At 39.7% G+C, this 18,270-nt stretch overlaps 1 protein-coding gene across 1 annotated transcript; it reads right to left on the bottom strand.

The window, feature by feature from the left end:
- Positions 1 to 3,490: 3,490 nt before the first annotated feature.
- On the bottom strand, positions 3,491 to 4,816 carry LOC130416188 (transcription factor Adf-1-like). Its single transcript, XM_056742244.1, has 4 exons — positions 4,687 to 4,816; positions 4,310 to 4,561; positions 4,061 to 4,162; positions 3,491 to 3,922 (listed from the first exon to the last, which is right to left on the bottom strand). The coding sequence occupies exons 1-4, from the start codon at positions 4,814 to 4,816 to the stop codon at positions 3,660 to 3,662; spliced, it is 747 nt and encodes a 248-aa protein (XP_056598222.1). The 3' UTR covers positions 3,491 to 3,659.
- Between the last annotated feature and the right edge of the window lie 13,454 nt (positions 4,817 to 18,270).

The following is an 18,270-nucleotide window of genomic DNA, read 5'->3' as shown; positions in this document are numbered from 1 at the left end:
CACAACAAAAATCCACTGCAGTTTATTATTGTATTGTATGTTTCTGTCAGAATAAATACTGTCTTGTGTGTTAACAGTGGATATGAACAGAAGTTCAGATGCGTCTATAGCGCTTCACTCTACAGCTGTTGTAAGTCCACATTTTTGATTATGAAACATGTATAAATGTGACTATTACACTTTACTAATATTACAGCTACACAACATATAGATATAAATGACACAATGATTATGATCACTGAACTGAATCCACTGTACTGTGATTCTCTGTCACACATCAGTTCACATGTGTTATCGTCACCGTGTATCTGATGTGTCTTAAGTGGTCGTTGTCACGGCTACATGTCTGTTTCTGTGGCTGTGTGCTAGTGTTTGTTTGTGTGTGCAGGAGCAGACGGCCGGGGGGGATGTCACATGTGACGGGGATGTGAACGCAGACAAATCAGCAGCAAACATCGGCAAACTCTGCAAGGCCGAGTCTCATGTTGTGTTCACACCAAACGCGAATGACGCGTATAAACCGCGCTATTCGCGCGTAGTTGGACGCTTGAACATTTTAAGTTTATACGCTTTATTCGCGCGTCAAATTCGCGTCATTCGCGCGTCAAATTCGCTCCATTCGCGCGTCAAATTCGCGTCATGGGAGGGCTTCTGGCTGGCGGCTTCAGTCTCATTTCGAAATGGCGGACATGGATTTTGTTGAGAGGGTAGCTGCGCTTTATGTGCTATGGACGGCTGAAAAACGGCATAAACTCGTTCGGCACCGCGTCTGGGTCCATCCGATCCTTCGGAGGCGCACCCAGCTTGGTGAGTTTCACCAACTCCTTCAGGAGCTGCGCCTGGATGACGGCCGCTTTCAGCGGTACTTCCGGCTGAGCACGTCCCAGTTTGAAGACCTGTTGTCCCGTGTCGGTGGGAGGATTTCCCTCCAGGACACCAACTACCGGCGCTGTATTCCACCTGCAGAGCGCCTATCAATCTGTCTCCGGTCAGTAAATAATTTAATATTCTGTGTGATTTCAAGTAACTAATGACTGAAAACATCCACATACATATTACGAGTTTGTTTCCGATTTCTTTTAGCAGCGATGGCTGATTCAATCTATATTTAGTCCGTTGCCTATATGCAAGATTAGTATTGTATTGAGTTCAGATTTCTTGCATTTGTAAAGAAAAGTGTCATGGATTGATTGCATTTTGGGTGAAAAAATGATCCGTTTTTATATTACATCTTAAAAAATCTAAATCTTGATTTAAATTATTTATGTTACTAGAACCTAAAAATGCTATGTGAAACTTTGAAACAAAAAATAGTGGTTTTCATCTTGCCAATTTCTTTAAAAGAATACTCAAAGTAAATCGAATCGGATTTATAGCGTTTTGGAACCAAAACCTTCATATAGTCCTCTCTTGTAAACACACAGTTATCAAAACAGCACTTTAAAGAAATGGCAAATTACTTTCATCTACAACAGTCAAGTGGGTTATGAATTATGTAGGTAACGACTATATAATATTGAATGATAGTTTGTTTTTGCAATGTAGCATGCAAAGCAGATCAAATGCTAAATAAAGGTAAAGTATTAATGCCGTTTTATAAAGTTTTTTGTTGTTTAACTGTAAAAAAACTAAAGAAAAAAGGAAGATGTCACAAACGTATATTTGCTAATATGGAATTTCACTGTGCATATATAACAATGTTTATTTCATTTTCTATTTTCTCTCTCTTTCAGATATCTTGCAACTGGAGACTCATTCCGGACCATCGCCAGCAGCTTCCGTGTTGGTGTCTCCACAGTCTGCATGATTGTCCCAGACGTGGCGACTGCGATCTGGGACTGCTTAGTGGAGGAGTTCATGGCTGTGCCCTCCACAGATGAATGGAGGTCCATTGCAGAGGGTTTTGAGGACAGGTGGAATTCCCGCTTTGCTGTGGAGCACTGGACGGCAAGCACGTCCTGATAAAGGCACCCCCCAAAACAGGATCCCAGTTCTTCAACTACAAGGGAACTTTTTCTCTTGTTCTCCTTGCTGTTGTGGATGCAAGGTACTGTTTTCGGGTGATTGATGTCGGGGGATATGGCCGGACGAGCGATGGTGGGACTCTATCCAACTCAGCCTTTGGCCAGGCACTCCGTGGTGGCACCCTCCATCTGCCACCTGACCGCCCTCTCCCAGGAGCTGACCACAGAGGACCTCAGCCCCATGTCTTTGTTGCAGATGAGGCCTTTCCCCTCAGGAAAAACCTCATGAGGCCATTTCCTGGACGCACCCTTCCTCGAGAGAGACGGGTCTTTAATTACCGTCTCTCCAGAGCCCGGTTGGTGGTGGAGAATGCTTTCGGGATCCTGTCCTCACAGTGGAGGATGTATCGCCGCCTCATAGAGGTTCAGCCTGCTGTTTTGGAGAGGTGTGTGAAGGCAACGTGTGTCCTCCACAACTTTCTTAGGAGATCTGAAGAGGCAACTGCTGTGAGGGTGGCGGTGCAAGGTGCAGAGGAGTCCCTGCAGAGTCTCGGTCGGGTTGCAGCCAATAATTCTTCCAGAGAGGCCATCCGGGTCAGGGACAGTTTCATGGCTCACTTTTCTGCCGAGGGAGCAGTCCCGTGGCAGCCGACTGAATAGTTTTTGTTCATTACATACTGTGCTATTTATGTCCTTTATGTTTAGCTCTGATAATTATTCCCATCCTTTTGTTTTTCTTTTGATTTCCACACTTTAAATATTAGATTAGATTAGATTAGATTAGATTAGATTCAACTTTATTGTCATTACACATATACAAGTACAGTGTAACGAAATGTAGTTTAGGTCTAACCAGAAGTGCAATTAGCAAGTGCAGGATATACAGTGTGAATAAATACAGAATACAACATTAGGAAAATAATTTACGATGGGCATGTACTATGAAAATATGACAATCGGTATGTACTATGAAAAATATATACAGAAGGCTATATACTGTGAACATTAGTGTACAGGAGGTTTTGAGCAGATAACAATATAGACTATACAATAGTGCAAGTGACTTGAGTGTGCATTAGTTACAGACATTAGCTATTAAAGTTACAGTGCAGTAGATGAGTTAGTGCAGTTATTGAAGTTATTTCAATATTTATTGAAATATATTGTAAATAATTACATCTTGTAAATCTTTCATATTTTTTGTACAAGATTAGATTGTTATAGTTTTCTTGTTTTCAAATGATAAATGGAGGTAGCCTCAAATGAATCCCTGTCTCGTTGCTGCATTTTTATTACACTACATCACAACACTGGTTAAATCACTAATACATTTTTTTTTACTATACTATTGTGACTGTATTTCCAATAGGATATAATTAGAGTGAATGTACATAATTATTATTCTAGTCATAGAAATATTATTTTTATGTAACAAATATTAATAATGATTTACTATGATGTACACAAAGTAACACACCAAAACGTTTGGACATTGTATAGAACATTTATTTAAAACAAATCTAATAAATAATATAAAAACTATATACAAAGAACATTTACAACTATTTACATTCAGGAATAAAAAGGATCTTGCTTGGAAGAGGGAAGAGTGAGGGCCAAAGTGAAGGAGAGGAGAAAGGAGAGAAAGTCTGTTTCATTCCCTGAAGAGATTGCTGCCTCTTTTTTTATTTAAAACTACTCTATAGGTTCCAATTGTTCCAAATTAAGCACAACTGTGCTGTTTTCATAAATTAATTTATGCATTTGAAATTTGACATATTCCTTTTTTTGAGGCGGCAATCTCTCCAGGGAAGGGACCAGACTCAAGAGGAAGTGCTCATCCTCTGAGCGTGGAGGCGGCGCTGGGGCTACAGGACGGGTTCGTAGTGCCTCTAGGAGCTGCCGCTCCACCTCTGATGGCTGCTCCATAGGCCTTTTCAGAGCTCTTCTTCTTGGTGCTGTATGAAATGTTAACACATTTTGTACAATGAGAAGGCAGAAAAGGATTAAACTCATTCACAAACCATCAGTTTGTGCTATGAGTGCTTACTGTAAATATAATATGCATGTTAACATGGTCATTAACATGGACACACCTCTGGGTACAGCAGCAGATGTTGAAGGGGCGACAGGGGAAGCAGCAGCAGTATCGGACAGAGGGGACCCAGGCTCACTCCCATCAAAAGAACCAGTCGGCTCTGTCATGAAAATTTTAAATATTAATACAACATTACACACGTTGCACATTACACCATTACACCTGTACAGAGAAATTAATTTGGACTTTTCATCATTAAAAACAACAACGTATCTGCCCTGTTGTATTGCTTCACTATTCAACACACCTACTGCTGCTGCTGTCTCACTCTGGTCATCGGGCTGGTCGTACCCTGCGGCCTGATTCTCCTCATCCCCCGTCACCATATTCTCGCTTGTCTCCCGAGGGGAGACGAAGCGGTCGAGGAAAGACCGGACCGCAGAGTACTTCCACTTTTTTACTGAACCTGCTGCTGACCCACTCCTCTTCTCTGTCTCCTTTTTCCTCTCCTTTAAATAAGTGTCCCTCAAACTCTTCCACTTCTTTCTGCACACTTCCTCTGAATAAACACATCAGCTCTTTAGCGGGAAAATCAATTTACCGACGTTAGCTACCTTGTAGTCTCAATATGTGTATATATATATATATAGCTCAAATTGAGTAAAGAGCGTTTTTACAACTTACCAGATTCTCCGACCTCCACACTGACTTTCTTCCAAGCAAGATCCTTTTTATTCCTGTTCCTATAAAAGTAGGAAAAAGAATCGTACAGCTCCGGGTGTCCACAGACAGCAACTATGAGTTTGTCCTCCATTTTGTCGGTTTCTGATTTCGGCCTCCGCTCGGAACATCATAATCACCTGACTGCTAGAGCAAGCTCCTGATTGGTTAACGCGGCGCGAATTTTCGCCAAAGTTCAGATTTTTCAACTCGAGCGAATCGCGCGAAAAGCGCGAATCACTCGAACGCTCAATTCGCGCGATTCGCGTCATTCGCGCAATTCGCGTCATTCGCGCAATTCGCTTCATTCGCGCCGCCTCATTCGCGCAATTCGCGTCATTCGCGCCGCCTCATTCGCGCTATTCGCGCCGCAAGTAGGTCTATCGCGTCTTTGCATTGACTTAACATGTAAATCACTCGCGCTTGACGCGCCATTCGCGTTTGGTCTGAACGTAACATCAGACTCTCATGTCGTGGAGACGCTGTGTCTTTCGTTAAAAAAAGTAAGACCCTTTGTTTAGCCCGGCTAAATTGAGACAACTGAAAAGGAATGGTTCAATTATATTTACAACACTGTTCAAGTTTGTGCGGCTCATTTCCAGACGACTGCTTCACGAACGCTTTGGTTAAAAGTGGGGCTATTCCAACCATTAAAACTTTACAAGGACAGTCTGGCGCTTCTGATTTGCAGCCTGTAAGTATATTTTCATTGTAAAACACTTTGTTACGGACTAACGTCAGTTGACTTTGTCGTATGTTTGTGATCTGAAAATGCAGACGTGCGCGTGAAAAAAGACAACATGAGTCCTAATAATGAGTAATAATGTTCCACTAGAGGCAACAAATGTTGTGTTTATATTGTCTTTTATTAAGTATTTATTTAGGGTTTAGGGTTTATTGTCTTTGTTGAGTTGCGATGAGACGTGGCCTAACACTGGTTGATCAAGAAGGGCAAAAGCGCTCGCGTAATTTTATTATGTTGCTCGGGTTGTTTTATAATGTAACCATTCCCTGCTGTAGTGTGAGCTTGTTTCTATCTCACACAAACTCTGTATGATGTATATGGTTGTTTATTTTATAGTGTTTTAAACATCGTATATAAAACAGGGTGTCTGCGGATCCTTAAAATGTCTTAAAAAGTCTTAAATTCCATAATGTCAAAACAAGGCATTAATTAGCATTACAGTTTTTCTCAAATGCTTTGGCTCATTTCTTGAAACAGAAACTACATTCTCAAAATTCTAAGATCTTTTGGCAAAACATTCTAACAGTTCAGCACAACACTATAGCTCACTTGCAAAAGCTAATATCTCTCCCAAAACTTTTCACTCATGCCTCAAAACTTAATTCCTTTCCCAAATAAAGAGTCATTGCCACGAAAATGACAAAGATCCTTCTCAAATGCTTTGACTCATTTCTTGAAACAGACCGGACGCTCTCAACACTCTTGGTGCTTTTGCCAAAATAACGTGGAAATAAAATAACGTGACCTGCAAAAACTCTCTAAAACTCTCTTAAACTCGTCCACATCACCACTTATATTCTCTCTTGCGCTGCAACGAGGGAAGAAACGGCTTGCATGTCTCAACCGTCCCCTACACTGATCTCCTGTAATATCCTCACACGCAGTGTCCATTGCATGGAGGAGTGACCTCTGATCTTGAGCCCGATGCTCATACACTCTCTACCTCCAAGCGGAGAAAAAGGAACATTAGGCTGCACTCGGTGACCTACCTCTGCCATTGTGAGGTCACGGTCGATGATATGGTCTATAATTGTGGACCGAATTTCATCTGGGACAGCATGGTGTCTTGGTGCTCCCCTGCCTCTTCCCCCTATTCCACCACCAAGCACCCTTGCTCCTCTTCTTCCTCTTCCTCGAGCACGCATTTGCCCTTGTTCATTTACTTGGCCAGGTGCCTCCATGTTCAGAAATTATACTGGTCCTGCACGGTCAAGCTCTTACAGTTTTTCTCAATTGCTTTGGCACATTTTTCACAACAGTCTTAACATTCTCTAAACTGTGAGTGCAAATGTCACAACTGTTTGCTGGAACCTTAGAACTTTATTGCATGTGTGCAAAATGAAGTTACTCACCCAAAACATTTAATTCATGCTTCAAAACCTAGTTATCTTGTCAGTAATTTGGCCAAGGCCACCAAAATATAAAGTACTTTTGTCATCGTGTGAGCCACACTGGTCAAAATGTTTAGTTGTTTTTTCACCATGACCGTCACCCATGGAAATAAAGGTTTCATAAAAAAAAAAATTGAGAAGAGTCAATGGTACACAGAAAAAAAAGTAAATGAACATTTTGATTTATTCAGTACATTTATGTTTGTGTGTGTATTACATGTAAACTGAAATCTTGCTTGTCCAATTGCTGTACATTTCATATTTCTAATGGTATGTTACAACAAAAATACAATAGTAAATAACTACAAAATAACCTCCATGAAAAACTAACTATTCTTCTTGGACATCCTGTCGCTCTTGTTGGTCAGGCCAAAGATTTTCATCAACATCACATCTTATGTTTTCCATTGTCATGCACCGGGGAAAAAATCTCCTTGAATGCCGCACCCATCCCCTGCAATGATCAGCTGTGATGTCCTCGCATGCAGCATTCATGGCATCCAACAGAGACATCTGATCTTGTGGTCTATGATAGGGCTGCACGATTTGAAGAAAAAATCTAATTGTGATTTTTCTGACCAAAATTGCGATTTAAAATGCAATTTGACTACTATTTAAAATAAAAAGAGCTAGGTTTTTGTTTTAACAGCATGCATCAAAGAAAGACATGCAAAAATGTCATGACAAATTAAGAGAATAACAACAGTATTTTAAATAGTTAAACTAACAAGTATAAACTAGGGATGGGCATTTAAGGCAAAAATAATATTAGAAGATCGATGAGAACTATTCGAAGATTATTCAAAATTCGCACCCCTCCCCCATATGGACGGAATTACAGAATTGCACACACATAAACGGAGAGAGAGAGACCACTTTAAATCTGTGACGACACACTGCTTTATTTATTATGGAATAGGCAATCTTACATCAAGCTAAACATTAAGATAACGCGTTGAAACATTAATATATTAACAACCGAAAGACAGCACTTATTAACAGTACGTCGATCAGCTTCAACCGCTCATAATGCTACGACATTTCCTTGTAAAATATGAGTATGCACATTTATACCAACAAAAAAACAGAAGGGTGATTGATCAAGGAAAATATAATAAAGGCATAAATATTTTAGACCAGACATGCGATAAAACGTATTAACCGTATGACGGCATTTATTAACAGTCCGGAACGATTTAATGAATTAACAGCTCAAAAGGCTTCAGTTTCTATTGTCATGAAAAAGTTTCTCCAGACTGGCAGTGATCGTTTTTCTAGACTAACAGTAAACTCGGGCTGTACACATTTTTAAAGCCCTCTCCTTCGACAAAGCTGATCGGAAGCGAATCCTTAGCGATCATTTTAGTAATTAAAGCCGTTATTTGCTCCGCCCATCTGGCATCCAAATCGGTTGGCCTTGCATTCGTCATAGAATAGTCTGTGATACCTCTGCAGGTGTTGATAGAGATTGGTTGTGTTGCCTCGCGAGGTCGACACAGACTTTCGGCATGTTTTACAAAGCACTTGCTTTGGAAGAACATCATATCTGAGTTTGAAATCCAAAATAGTTCCAAACATAAGCGTTGCTTGTTCTTTTAGGTATCAAGTAGTTTGCTGCTGCAGGACTTTGCGCTTCAGCAGACATAACATTACTTTGTTGCGTATTTTTAACTGCTGCTCCCTTTCGCGCTCATCTTTTCCAAATGACGTTCTTTGCTAATTCAAAAGCATGTACAGCGTTAAAATGTCCCCTATTGGTTAAACGTAAAATTGCAGAAGGAAACTGTGAAATACTACGTAGGTGTATTTTATCATATTTAAAGCCCTTAATCGAAATAATCGCAGCTTTTGCGATTTGAACATCGCATCCCTTCAAATTGCGATTTCGGTTTAAAAATGATTAATCGTGCAGGCCTAGTCTGTGATCATATACTTTCCACCTCCAAGCAGAAAAAAACTCTTCTATTGGGTTTAGGAATGGAGAGTATGGTGGAAGCAACTCCACTGTTATCCTTTCATGTGCAGCAAACCACTCCCTAACAATGTTGGTTCGGTGGAAGCTGACATTATCCCAGACAACAACATAATTAGGCCAATGTGGTCTCACTAAACCTCTTTCTTGTTCTGGAATCAGGTCTGTGTAAAGTGTGTCTAGGAAGGCCAGGAGCAGTTGGGTTTTATAGGGTCCATATAGGGTTATAGTATATGTGTGGAATGTGCGTGCTCACTCCATTCTCTGAAATGGCAGCACACATTGTAATATTGGCCCCACGTTGGCCTGGGGTGTCAGTTGTGGCTCGGTGTCCAGTGAGATTGCGACCACGTCTCCGCCCTTTGGACAGATTGAACCCGGCCTCGTCCACAAAAACAAGAATATGGGTTGTTTCATGTCCTTCTAACTCCATGATTCTCTACGAAGAAACACAGAAACAAAATAAAGTGAATTTTTTATTCTAGAGTTCAGTAAATGTTTTCTCTTACATTATTATGGGATCTAAAACTTTACAGTAATTACATAATACAGGCATCTTAGAAGTACAGTAAAACTCATTACGTAAGTGCACACCAATAGTTTACTTGGACATACTGGTACCGCAGCTCCTTTACTCTTTCAGTATTCCTCTCAAATGGCACCTTGTAGAGTTGTTTCATAGACATTTGATGTCTTTTCAAAACTCTGGTGGAAATGCTGACAGAATCTATGTTTGCGAAGACATAATTGTCATTTATGATTGCACTTTGGATCTCTATTAGCCTGATGGAATTGTTGGCTGTGACCATGTTGCAAATTTCTTGTTCTTGCTGATGGTTAAATACAAGGTTGTTGAGCAGTTCTATAGAATGTACAGATAGACTTTCATTTACAATTACAATATTGTTTTTTATAAAAATGCTTTACATAAAACAAACACAAAAATACATATTTACCTGTTTTCCCTACGAAAGGTTTGCACAATTGATGACACTGTGGACCTGTTTACATTAGGCTGCACTCTTCGACCACCCACTTCCATTGTAAAACCAGATTTATGACATGATCCACAAGTGTGGCTCTGATTTCGTCAGAGACTCTGACTCTTCTATTTCCACCTCTTCCTCTGTTATGTCTTCCTCTAACACCATCACCACGTATTCTTACACGTCTTCCAATTGGTCTTCTACGAGCATGTTGCTGCAGTTCAGGGTTGTGGAAATCCTCCATGGTCAAGAAATGGTATTGATTGTGCTGTGGGCAATCTACTTTTTACTGTATATGCTCCCAAACTTCATTGGTTAAATGGATGATTGGTTGATTCAAATTGTATTGCAATTCGAGGTAATTTGCCAATGTAGCAGACATTACAAACAATATCAATGTCAGATAGTTATGCAATTTACATGCGTGTATACCAGTTTTTGAGAAGTGAATGGATTGTTTTGAATGTGATGGCGTACACGATGAAAAATGATTGAGAAGTTGTGAGGAGTTTGACAGTTTAAGTGAGAATTGACTCATCAGTTTTGATCAACAAGCCCTATGCAATTATTTGTTGTGCAAACTGCAGACGATTTTACTTAATGTTTGACCACATGTGCCAAAGCATTTGCAATTTGCTCAAATCAATAAGAAATTCCAATCTGATGTGAAAAATAAGCTAATTGTTCGGGGATCTGATCTTATTGTTTTGGAAAATACAATTTTCATTTGAGAATTGAGCCAAAGCAATTGAGAAAAACTGTAACATACATGTTTGGCAGCATTCACAGTCATGGACAGCACCTGTTGGTTAACAAAACTTACTGTTTGATTGGTCATCTGAGATGTGTGAAACTCTTCCTTCATTAGTCAAGTTCTACTTTCACATGACTGTCAATTTCTGTAATAAATTAATCAAATTTTCCAAGGGATTCATATATGGTATTCATGGTATTATGTTCTTGACTAATTTTGACAATTGAACAGACTTATATGCATGTGATGACTTATACAATGAAATGACGCTGACATGCTTTGGAGTGAACAACCATTAGACTGAGAATCAACAATCAGTTTAGATCAACAAGATCTAATCACTTGGAAATTGTGCTAAAAGTAGGCAACCTGTACTTAATCATTTCAAAGATGTACTGAGACATTCACACATTAACTTAGAAATTTGCAATTTGATGAAACTAACGAGAAATTCAATTCTGTTGTGAACAATTGACATGTGGTTTAGTAGGTTTGTCCATGTTGTTTTGAGAATGTAATTTCTGTTTCTAGAAATGAGCCGAACCAATGGAGAAAAACTGTAAAATGTCTTAAATCCATGTTTCCAAGGTCTTAGAAATGCAATCGAACCAACAACCTAAAGATTTTCTTTTAGAAATCATGTACGTCTCTGTTTGTCACACAGAACAAAATAGCCGGAACCAACCAACAGATAACACGTGTGGGGGGGTGGGTGTTTGTTGGACTGGATATGTGCAAATCTATTGCCATGAAATTGGTCTTAAATATCATTCTGCACTATTGAAAAGGTCTTAAAAAGTCTTAAATCTAAAACCCTGATAAAAGGTAATACAGTTAGCTATAGTTTTTACCTATTTAACCTAATATAAAAAAATAAAAACTCACCAATCCTTTACATCCTGCAGAAGTTACTGTGGCAAAGTTGATGTATCAGCTTGATCATCTTCATTTTCTGTATCAGATTCGACCTTGAATTGAAATGAGGAAGTACCGATCACATTTTATCACCTGTCAGTACAATTGCTTGTGAACATGATGTTTCGAATAAATAGGAGGCGTTACATTTCCGTCAAACACTTGCAGTATTCAACCAATCACTACACACTGGTTGATCACAAAACTAAATACCTTTATAAGGTTTATTTTATGTATGGGAATTTTGACATTATTTTGTGTTTATATGTCCGTTTCAGTATAAGAAGGGGTGAAAGAGAACTTTCAAGTTTAGTATTTTGTGCTCTGACTCTCTGGGCACATGCATCTCTACAACCTGTGACACCTGAAGGCTTTTAGTTATTATTCTTCATGAAAGCTGATTTGATGCACGTTTGGCTTCTATCAATATCAAATGACAAATAAATAGCATTTATCGTGATGTATAACGTTTTGAATGCTTTGCAGTATTGTTAGAGAGTTTATACAATAGTTCAGTGCTTAAAGTTTAAACACATGAGAATTATGTGGGCCGGAAGCACTTATAGATAAGTGAAAGACGGGACACGAAAATGAGTGACTGAATGCGCCGCATACACAATATAACATTTCTGAGCATTCATTTTATAATATTCAAAGATTATTTTGGCTATTGATCAGTTGGGCAATCGCTCTAAAATGTGACCATTTAGTCTAAAGCCCTGTACATGCTAAAAAACAAATACGCACACACAGGCGTTATTATTCTGCTACTGTTCATTTCATTTGATTTCAGTGAGTTTTGAGCTTTATTTAAAATGTCATGATTAACACCTCAGTAACGAACTACACTAGTCATCATTTGAAGTGGATCAAAAAAGTTAATCAATATTGTCCTAAGACAAGAACAAGTATTGTTCAAAATTCATGTATAAACACTTAGGTATAATCAATGTTGTCATCAATGGGATTTCATTCCTCATCACTTTTAATGATGCCCAGATATGATTATTTCTCACATGGTGTGAATTGACTTGTCACACATTTAAGTGTCAGCAGATGAATAATCTCTGTATTGTAAACCAAGCATGAATTGCATGGTTTAACAAATGCCTGAAACAAGTCATGAATAAAAAACAACAAATGAAGCAAAAGCCTTAAATGATAACCAGTTCCCAATTTTGGACACCTGTGACAGGTCAATTGGTACCTAGTGACAAAGAATCATGTCTGGTGACCATCAAAAGCCATTAAGGATGACATTTCTTTAATGAGAACATAGACTTATAACGGACTTTCATGTTATGCACGAATTGTTAAAGAAACACATTTTGAATTTAGAACAACTTTGATGAAAGGTTTTGATCCACTTCAAACGTTGACTAGTATACATTATCCATAATTCTGTCATCAGTCCTTTTATAGTCTGGATATTTCCCAATAATAATTTTATATTTGTTGTCACTGGTTATTGTCTACAGTTAATTAGATATTTTCACATATTTGTGTAATGTGTGTGTAGGGTGGAGATGTATTTGCAGTGGATAAGAACAGATATTCAGATGCGTCTACAGCGCTGGAATCTACAGCTGTGGTACGTACACATTTTTTATTATGACACATGTATAAATTTGACTTACTAATACGTTACTAATAGTACAGAAACACAACATATAGATATAAATGACACAATGATGATGATCACTGAACTGAATCCACTGTACTGTGACTCTCTGTCACATCAGTTCACATGTGTTATCGTCAACGTGTATCTGATGTGTCTAAGAGGTCGTTGTCACGGCTACATGTCTGTTTCTGTGGCTGTGTGCTAGTGTTTATTTGTGTGTGCAGGAGCAGACGGAGGAGGAGACAATGTTTCACATGTGACGGAGATGTGAACGCAGACAAATCAGCAGCATCCATTGGCAAACTCTGCAAGGCCGAGTCTCAGACTCTCATGTCGTGGAGACACTGTGTCTTTCGTTGCAAAAAGAAGACCCTTTGTTTGCCCTGCCATCATAACACAACTGAAAATGAATGGTTCAATTTTATTTACAACACTGTTCCAGAAAAGTACAAACCGAATGTTAAAGTTTGTGCAGCGCATTTCCAGACGGCTGCTTCACGAACGCTTTGGTTAAAAGTGGGGCTATTCCAACCATAAATACTTTACAAGGACAGTCTGGCGCTTCCGGTTTGCAGCCTGTAAGTATATTTTCACTGTAAAACACTGTTAGGGACTAACGTGAGTTGACTTTGTCGTATGTTTGTGATCTGCAAATGCAGACGTGCGCGTGAAAAAAGACAACATGAGTCCTAATAATGAGTAATAATGTTCCACTAGAGGCAACAAATGTGGTGTTTATATTGTCTTTTATTAAGTATTTATTTAGGGATTAGGGTTTATTGTCTTTGTTGAGTCGCGATGAGACGTGGCCTAACACTGGTTGATCAAGAAGGGCAAAAGCGCTCGCGTAATTTTATTATGTTGCTCGCGTTGTTTTATAATGTAACCATTCCCTGCTGTAGTGTGAGCTTTTTAACACCGTATATAAAACAGGGTGTCTGCGGATCCTTAAAATGTCTTAAAAAGTCTTAAATTCCATAATGTCAAAACAAGGCATTAATTAGCATTACAGTTTTTCTCAAATGCTTTGAGTCATTTCTTGAAACAGACCGGACGCTTTCAACACTCTTGGTGCTTTTGGCAAAATAACGTGGATGGTTCGGCACAACACTTTGGCATTGTTTAAGCACTATATCAAAAAGTCAAAATATTTAGATGTTTTCTCACTATGGCAGAGGACCATTTAAACATCCCTCATGTCCATCTTTCAGTCTTGGCCCATTCCTTCATTGACAATAGTTACTGTTCTGTTTTTTGTCTAGCTAACAGAATGCAATTGTGTATAAAACTGAAAAAAAGAAATAGGATTTTAGAGTAAGAGTAGCCTCCAAGCTTTGACATCACACATTGCACTAATACTGGCAATGAAATTTTAATCATTATCTTTCACACATAAAGTTACGTCAATACATAAGAGTAAAAAGAAAATGTATACACCATAATATACTGTAATTTAAATACACAAATAAAAAACTATTCAAATTAAATGCAGCCTAGAGTGCTGTAAATAAAGCTGGAGTTTCACAACTAACAGTTCTTCACTGGTCGCTGTCCTCATCCTCCCGCTCCTGGGCATCATCCTCACCCTCCTGTCCATCCACACACTGCTGTCTGTCTGGCCACAGATTCTCGTCCACATCACCACTTATATTCTCTCTTGCAATGCAACGAGGGAAGAAACGGCGTGCATGTCTCAACCGTCCCCTACACTGATCTCCTGTAATATCCTCACACACATTGTCCATTGCATGGAGCAGTGACCACTGATCTTGAGCCCGAAGCTCACTCTCTACCTCCAAGCGGAGTAACTCCTCAATAGCATTGAGGAAAGGAGAGTAAGGTGGTAGGAACACCATGACCATCCTTAGATGAGTAGTGAACCAGGCCCTGATGAGCGGGCCACGGTGGAAATTCACATTGTCCCATACAATGACAAATTGAGGCAGGTGAGGCCCTACGAGACCTCTCTCATTTTCAGGGATCAAATCAATATGAAGGCGGTCCAAGAAGATGAGGAGCTTCTGTGTATTGTATGGGCAAAGACTGGGGATGTGAGTGGTCACACCATTCTCAGATATGGCAGCACACATAGTTATATTGCCCCCTTGCTGGCCTGGGACATCCACCGTGACCCGTTGGCCAATAATATTACGGCCACGTCTTCGGCCCTTGGCCAGGTTGAAGCCAGCTTCATCCACAAACACGGGGGTGTGTTGGGTCTCCATTCCTTCCAATGCCATTATTCTCTACAATAGCGTAAAAAAAACCCATCAAATCAGTCATACAGAAGAGTCATACACTACACTTACAGACAATTACATAGGCACTAATTGCAGCTCTTTGACCCTTTTTCTTATTGTATGTTATTTTCTTCAAAATCAGGATAATAATGATAATTTCATCATACAGTAAACTGCAGATTTAGGGGAATTGTGGAAGTCAGATAAATCAAATACTTTCATACCTGGATACACAAATCAGGTTAATTGGGTACTGAAGCAAAACAAGTTTGGGAACCACTGCTTTATTGTAAAAAGGTTATAATGATGGACAACCTGTCATGAGCTCTGGTGTGAGACATGGCGTGAGAACCCAAGTGCAGGCAGACGACAAGGCGGATGAAGGGGTTAACAAATGTATTTATTTAACAAAGACAAAAAGGCAAAACAAAACCCACTATGGGGAAAACAAGACTGGGTAAACTAAAACAACACAAGAACACGGACTAACTCAACTAAGAAAACAAAGACTTGACACAATAAACTAACACTTACTAAGACACGTTGGAAACAGGAAACAGGAACAACAACTTGGCATAACATTAACAGGAACGAGTACAAGAACATGTACCTCAAACAATGCACGAGCAACGAGACAAAGAAACATGAGGACTCTTTATAGGGAAGGTAATTAACACAAACTAGGAAACAGGAGGGTTGGGCAATGACGCGACTTGAGGAGAGTATGGAAGACCGCAAGGGTCAAAAATATCTCTCCCCACATGAAACAGAGGATTCTGTATGATTCCACCTCTAAACCAAGAAATACCTGACAAGGAGAGGTGGAACCATGACACAACCAGTAACTGACTTACTTGTACATACTGGTACCGCAGCTCTTTCACTCTATCAGAGTTCCTCTCAAATGGTACCCTGTAAATTTCCTTCATTGTCATCTGATGCTTCTTCAATATCTGGTCTATCGTGGAGATGCTTATAGAGTTGACATTTTGGAATATGGCATTGTCTTGTATGATTGCAGCGCGGAACTGTCTCAATGTGATGGCATTGTTTGTTATGACCATGTTACAGATCTCTTGTTATTGGTGTTCATCGAGAAGTTTTCCTCTGCCACCAGTGCAAGGTTGTCTTGTAATCCTAGACATAGAATTCAAAGGACAACACTCCATTCGTAATGTATACCTTATGTTTTCCTTACAGAGTGAGTTACCTATGTTATTGTATTGTTGTTTTGCTTACAGTAACTTAACCACAATCATAATGCATCACTGCACAGTGACTGGAATACTACTGTAAACTGCATCATCAATACTGTAGAAAATAAACTATTCCATACTTGATATATGTGTGAGTAGGGTGGAGATGTGTTAACAGTGGATATGAACAGATATTCAGATGAATCTGCAGTGCTGGACTCTACAGCTGGTACGTACACATTTTTAATTATGACACATGTATAAATGTGACTATTACACTTTACTAATAGTACAGAAACACAACATATAGATATAAATGACACAATGATTATGATCACTGAACTGAATCCACTGTACTGTGACTCTCTGTCACACATCAGTTCACATGTGTTATCGGTAGCTTTTATCTGATGTGTCTAAGTGGTCGTTGTCACGGCTACATGTTTGTTTCTGTGGCTGTGTGCTAGTGTTTATTTGTGTGTGCAGGAGCAGACGGCCGGGGGGGATGTCACATGTGACGGGGATGTAAACGCAGACAAATCAGCAGCAACCATCGGCAAACTCTGCAAGGCCGAGTCTCAGACTCCTAGGTAGCACGTCCATCCTTCTAATCCAATCCTCTTGTTATCACTCTATCTCTCCGAAAACTGTTTCATCCAATAATAGTCATAACTGTTTGATCAGAACAAGGATGATTAGAATTTTGCGATGTTAAACATTCACTCAGGCGGCCCCTCGAAAGAAGACGTGGAAGAGGAGACCACGACCCCGTCAGCAGCTGCGGCAGAAGCGGCCACTGCCAGCCATCGAACCACCTCCCGAGGGGGAGATGATGCAGATCACACCCCTAGTCCCCGTCACTGTCCCTGGGTGCTTGGCTCAAGCGGCAATGATTCGAGTTTCGAGGCATCCTCTCAACCTTAGTCAGAGGCAGGGATGCTCCCGTACTGTTGGCCGAGGTCGCCAGCCTGGTTACGAGTCCGACTCACTAACCATTGTCACTTTCGATGGTTCGGGGACCCCGTGTCGAGGTATTTTTCCATAGTTAGTTTTGCATCCTCTTTTGCACACGGAAATGCTTCTGGCCACTTTGAGAATTACCAAAAGATATTTCAGATTATCTATTGGTGGCATGTGCGTGAAATCAACTTGCACATGTTGGATGGGTGCTTCCGGATATGTCAAGGCATCGTGCTTGATTGATTTGTTCGGATTTACCTGAGCACATGTCCAAATGAGTTCTGCGGTTTTATGTACATCGGCAATGCAATATAATTGATTAAATGCTTGAACCACTTTTGCACAACTGGTGTGAGACAAACCGTTATAATGTTTAATAAGGATAACAGGATGCTGACCTACCCTGTTCATACCTTACAATCTCTTCTTTATCTGGAGCACAGCCATTTTTTCTCCATGTGTTCGTTGACTTTGCAGGATTTTGATGTCAATATCTGGTACATTAGTTATGTGCACTGTCATGGCTACCTGTTTTATCAGAGAGGACCATCTGTCCATGGATTCATTGACTTTTGTTTTGACTGGGTTATAATTGGCAGGGACTAAACTTTCAATAGTTGGAGTGATAACTATGCCTAGATATTTAAAGCCATTGATTGCAATGGAAAATGGATTCCTAATCTGTGATTGGTTCCTTTCTTGGGTATTTAAAAACAGTATTGATGATTGGCATTATTTACTTTATAACCAGAGAACTTTCCAAAT

This window comes from Triplophysa dalaica, unplaced genomic scaffold (genome assembly GCF_015846415.1).
Source record: "Triplophysa dalaica isolate WHDGS20190420 unplaced genomic scaffold, ASM1584641v1 Contig1, whole genome shotgun sequence".
NCBI classification, from domain to species: domain Eukaryota; kingdom Metazoa; phylum Chordata; class Actinopteri; order Cypriniformes; family Nemacheilidae; genus Triplophysa; species Triplophysa dalaica.
Note: the sequence above shows the minus strand (reverse complement) of the source record. Positions and strands in the feature narration are given on the sequence as shown.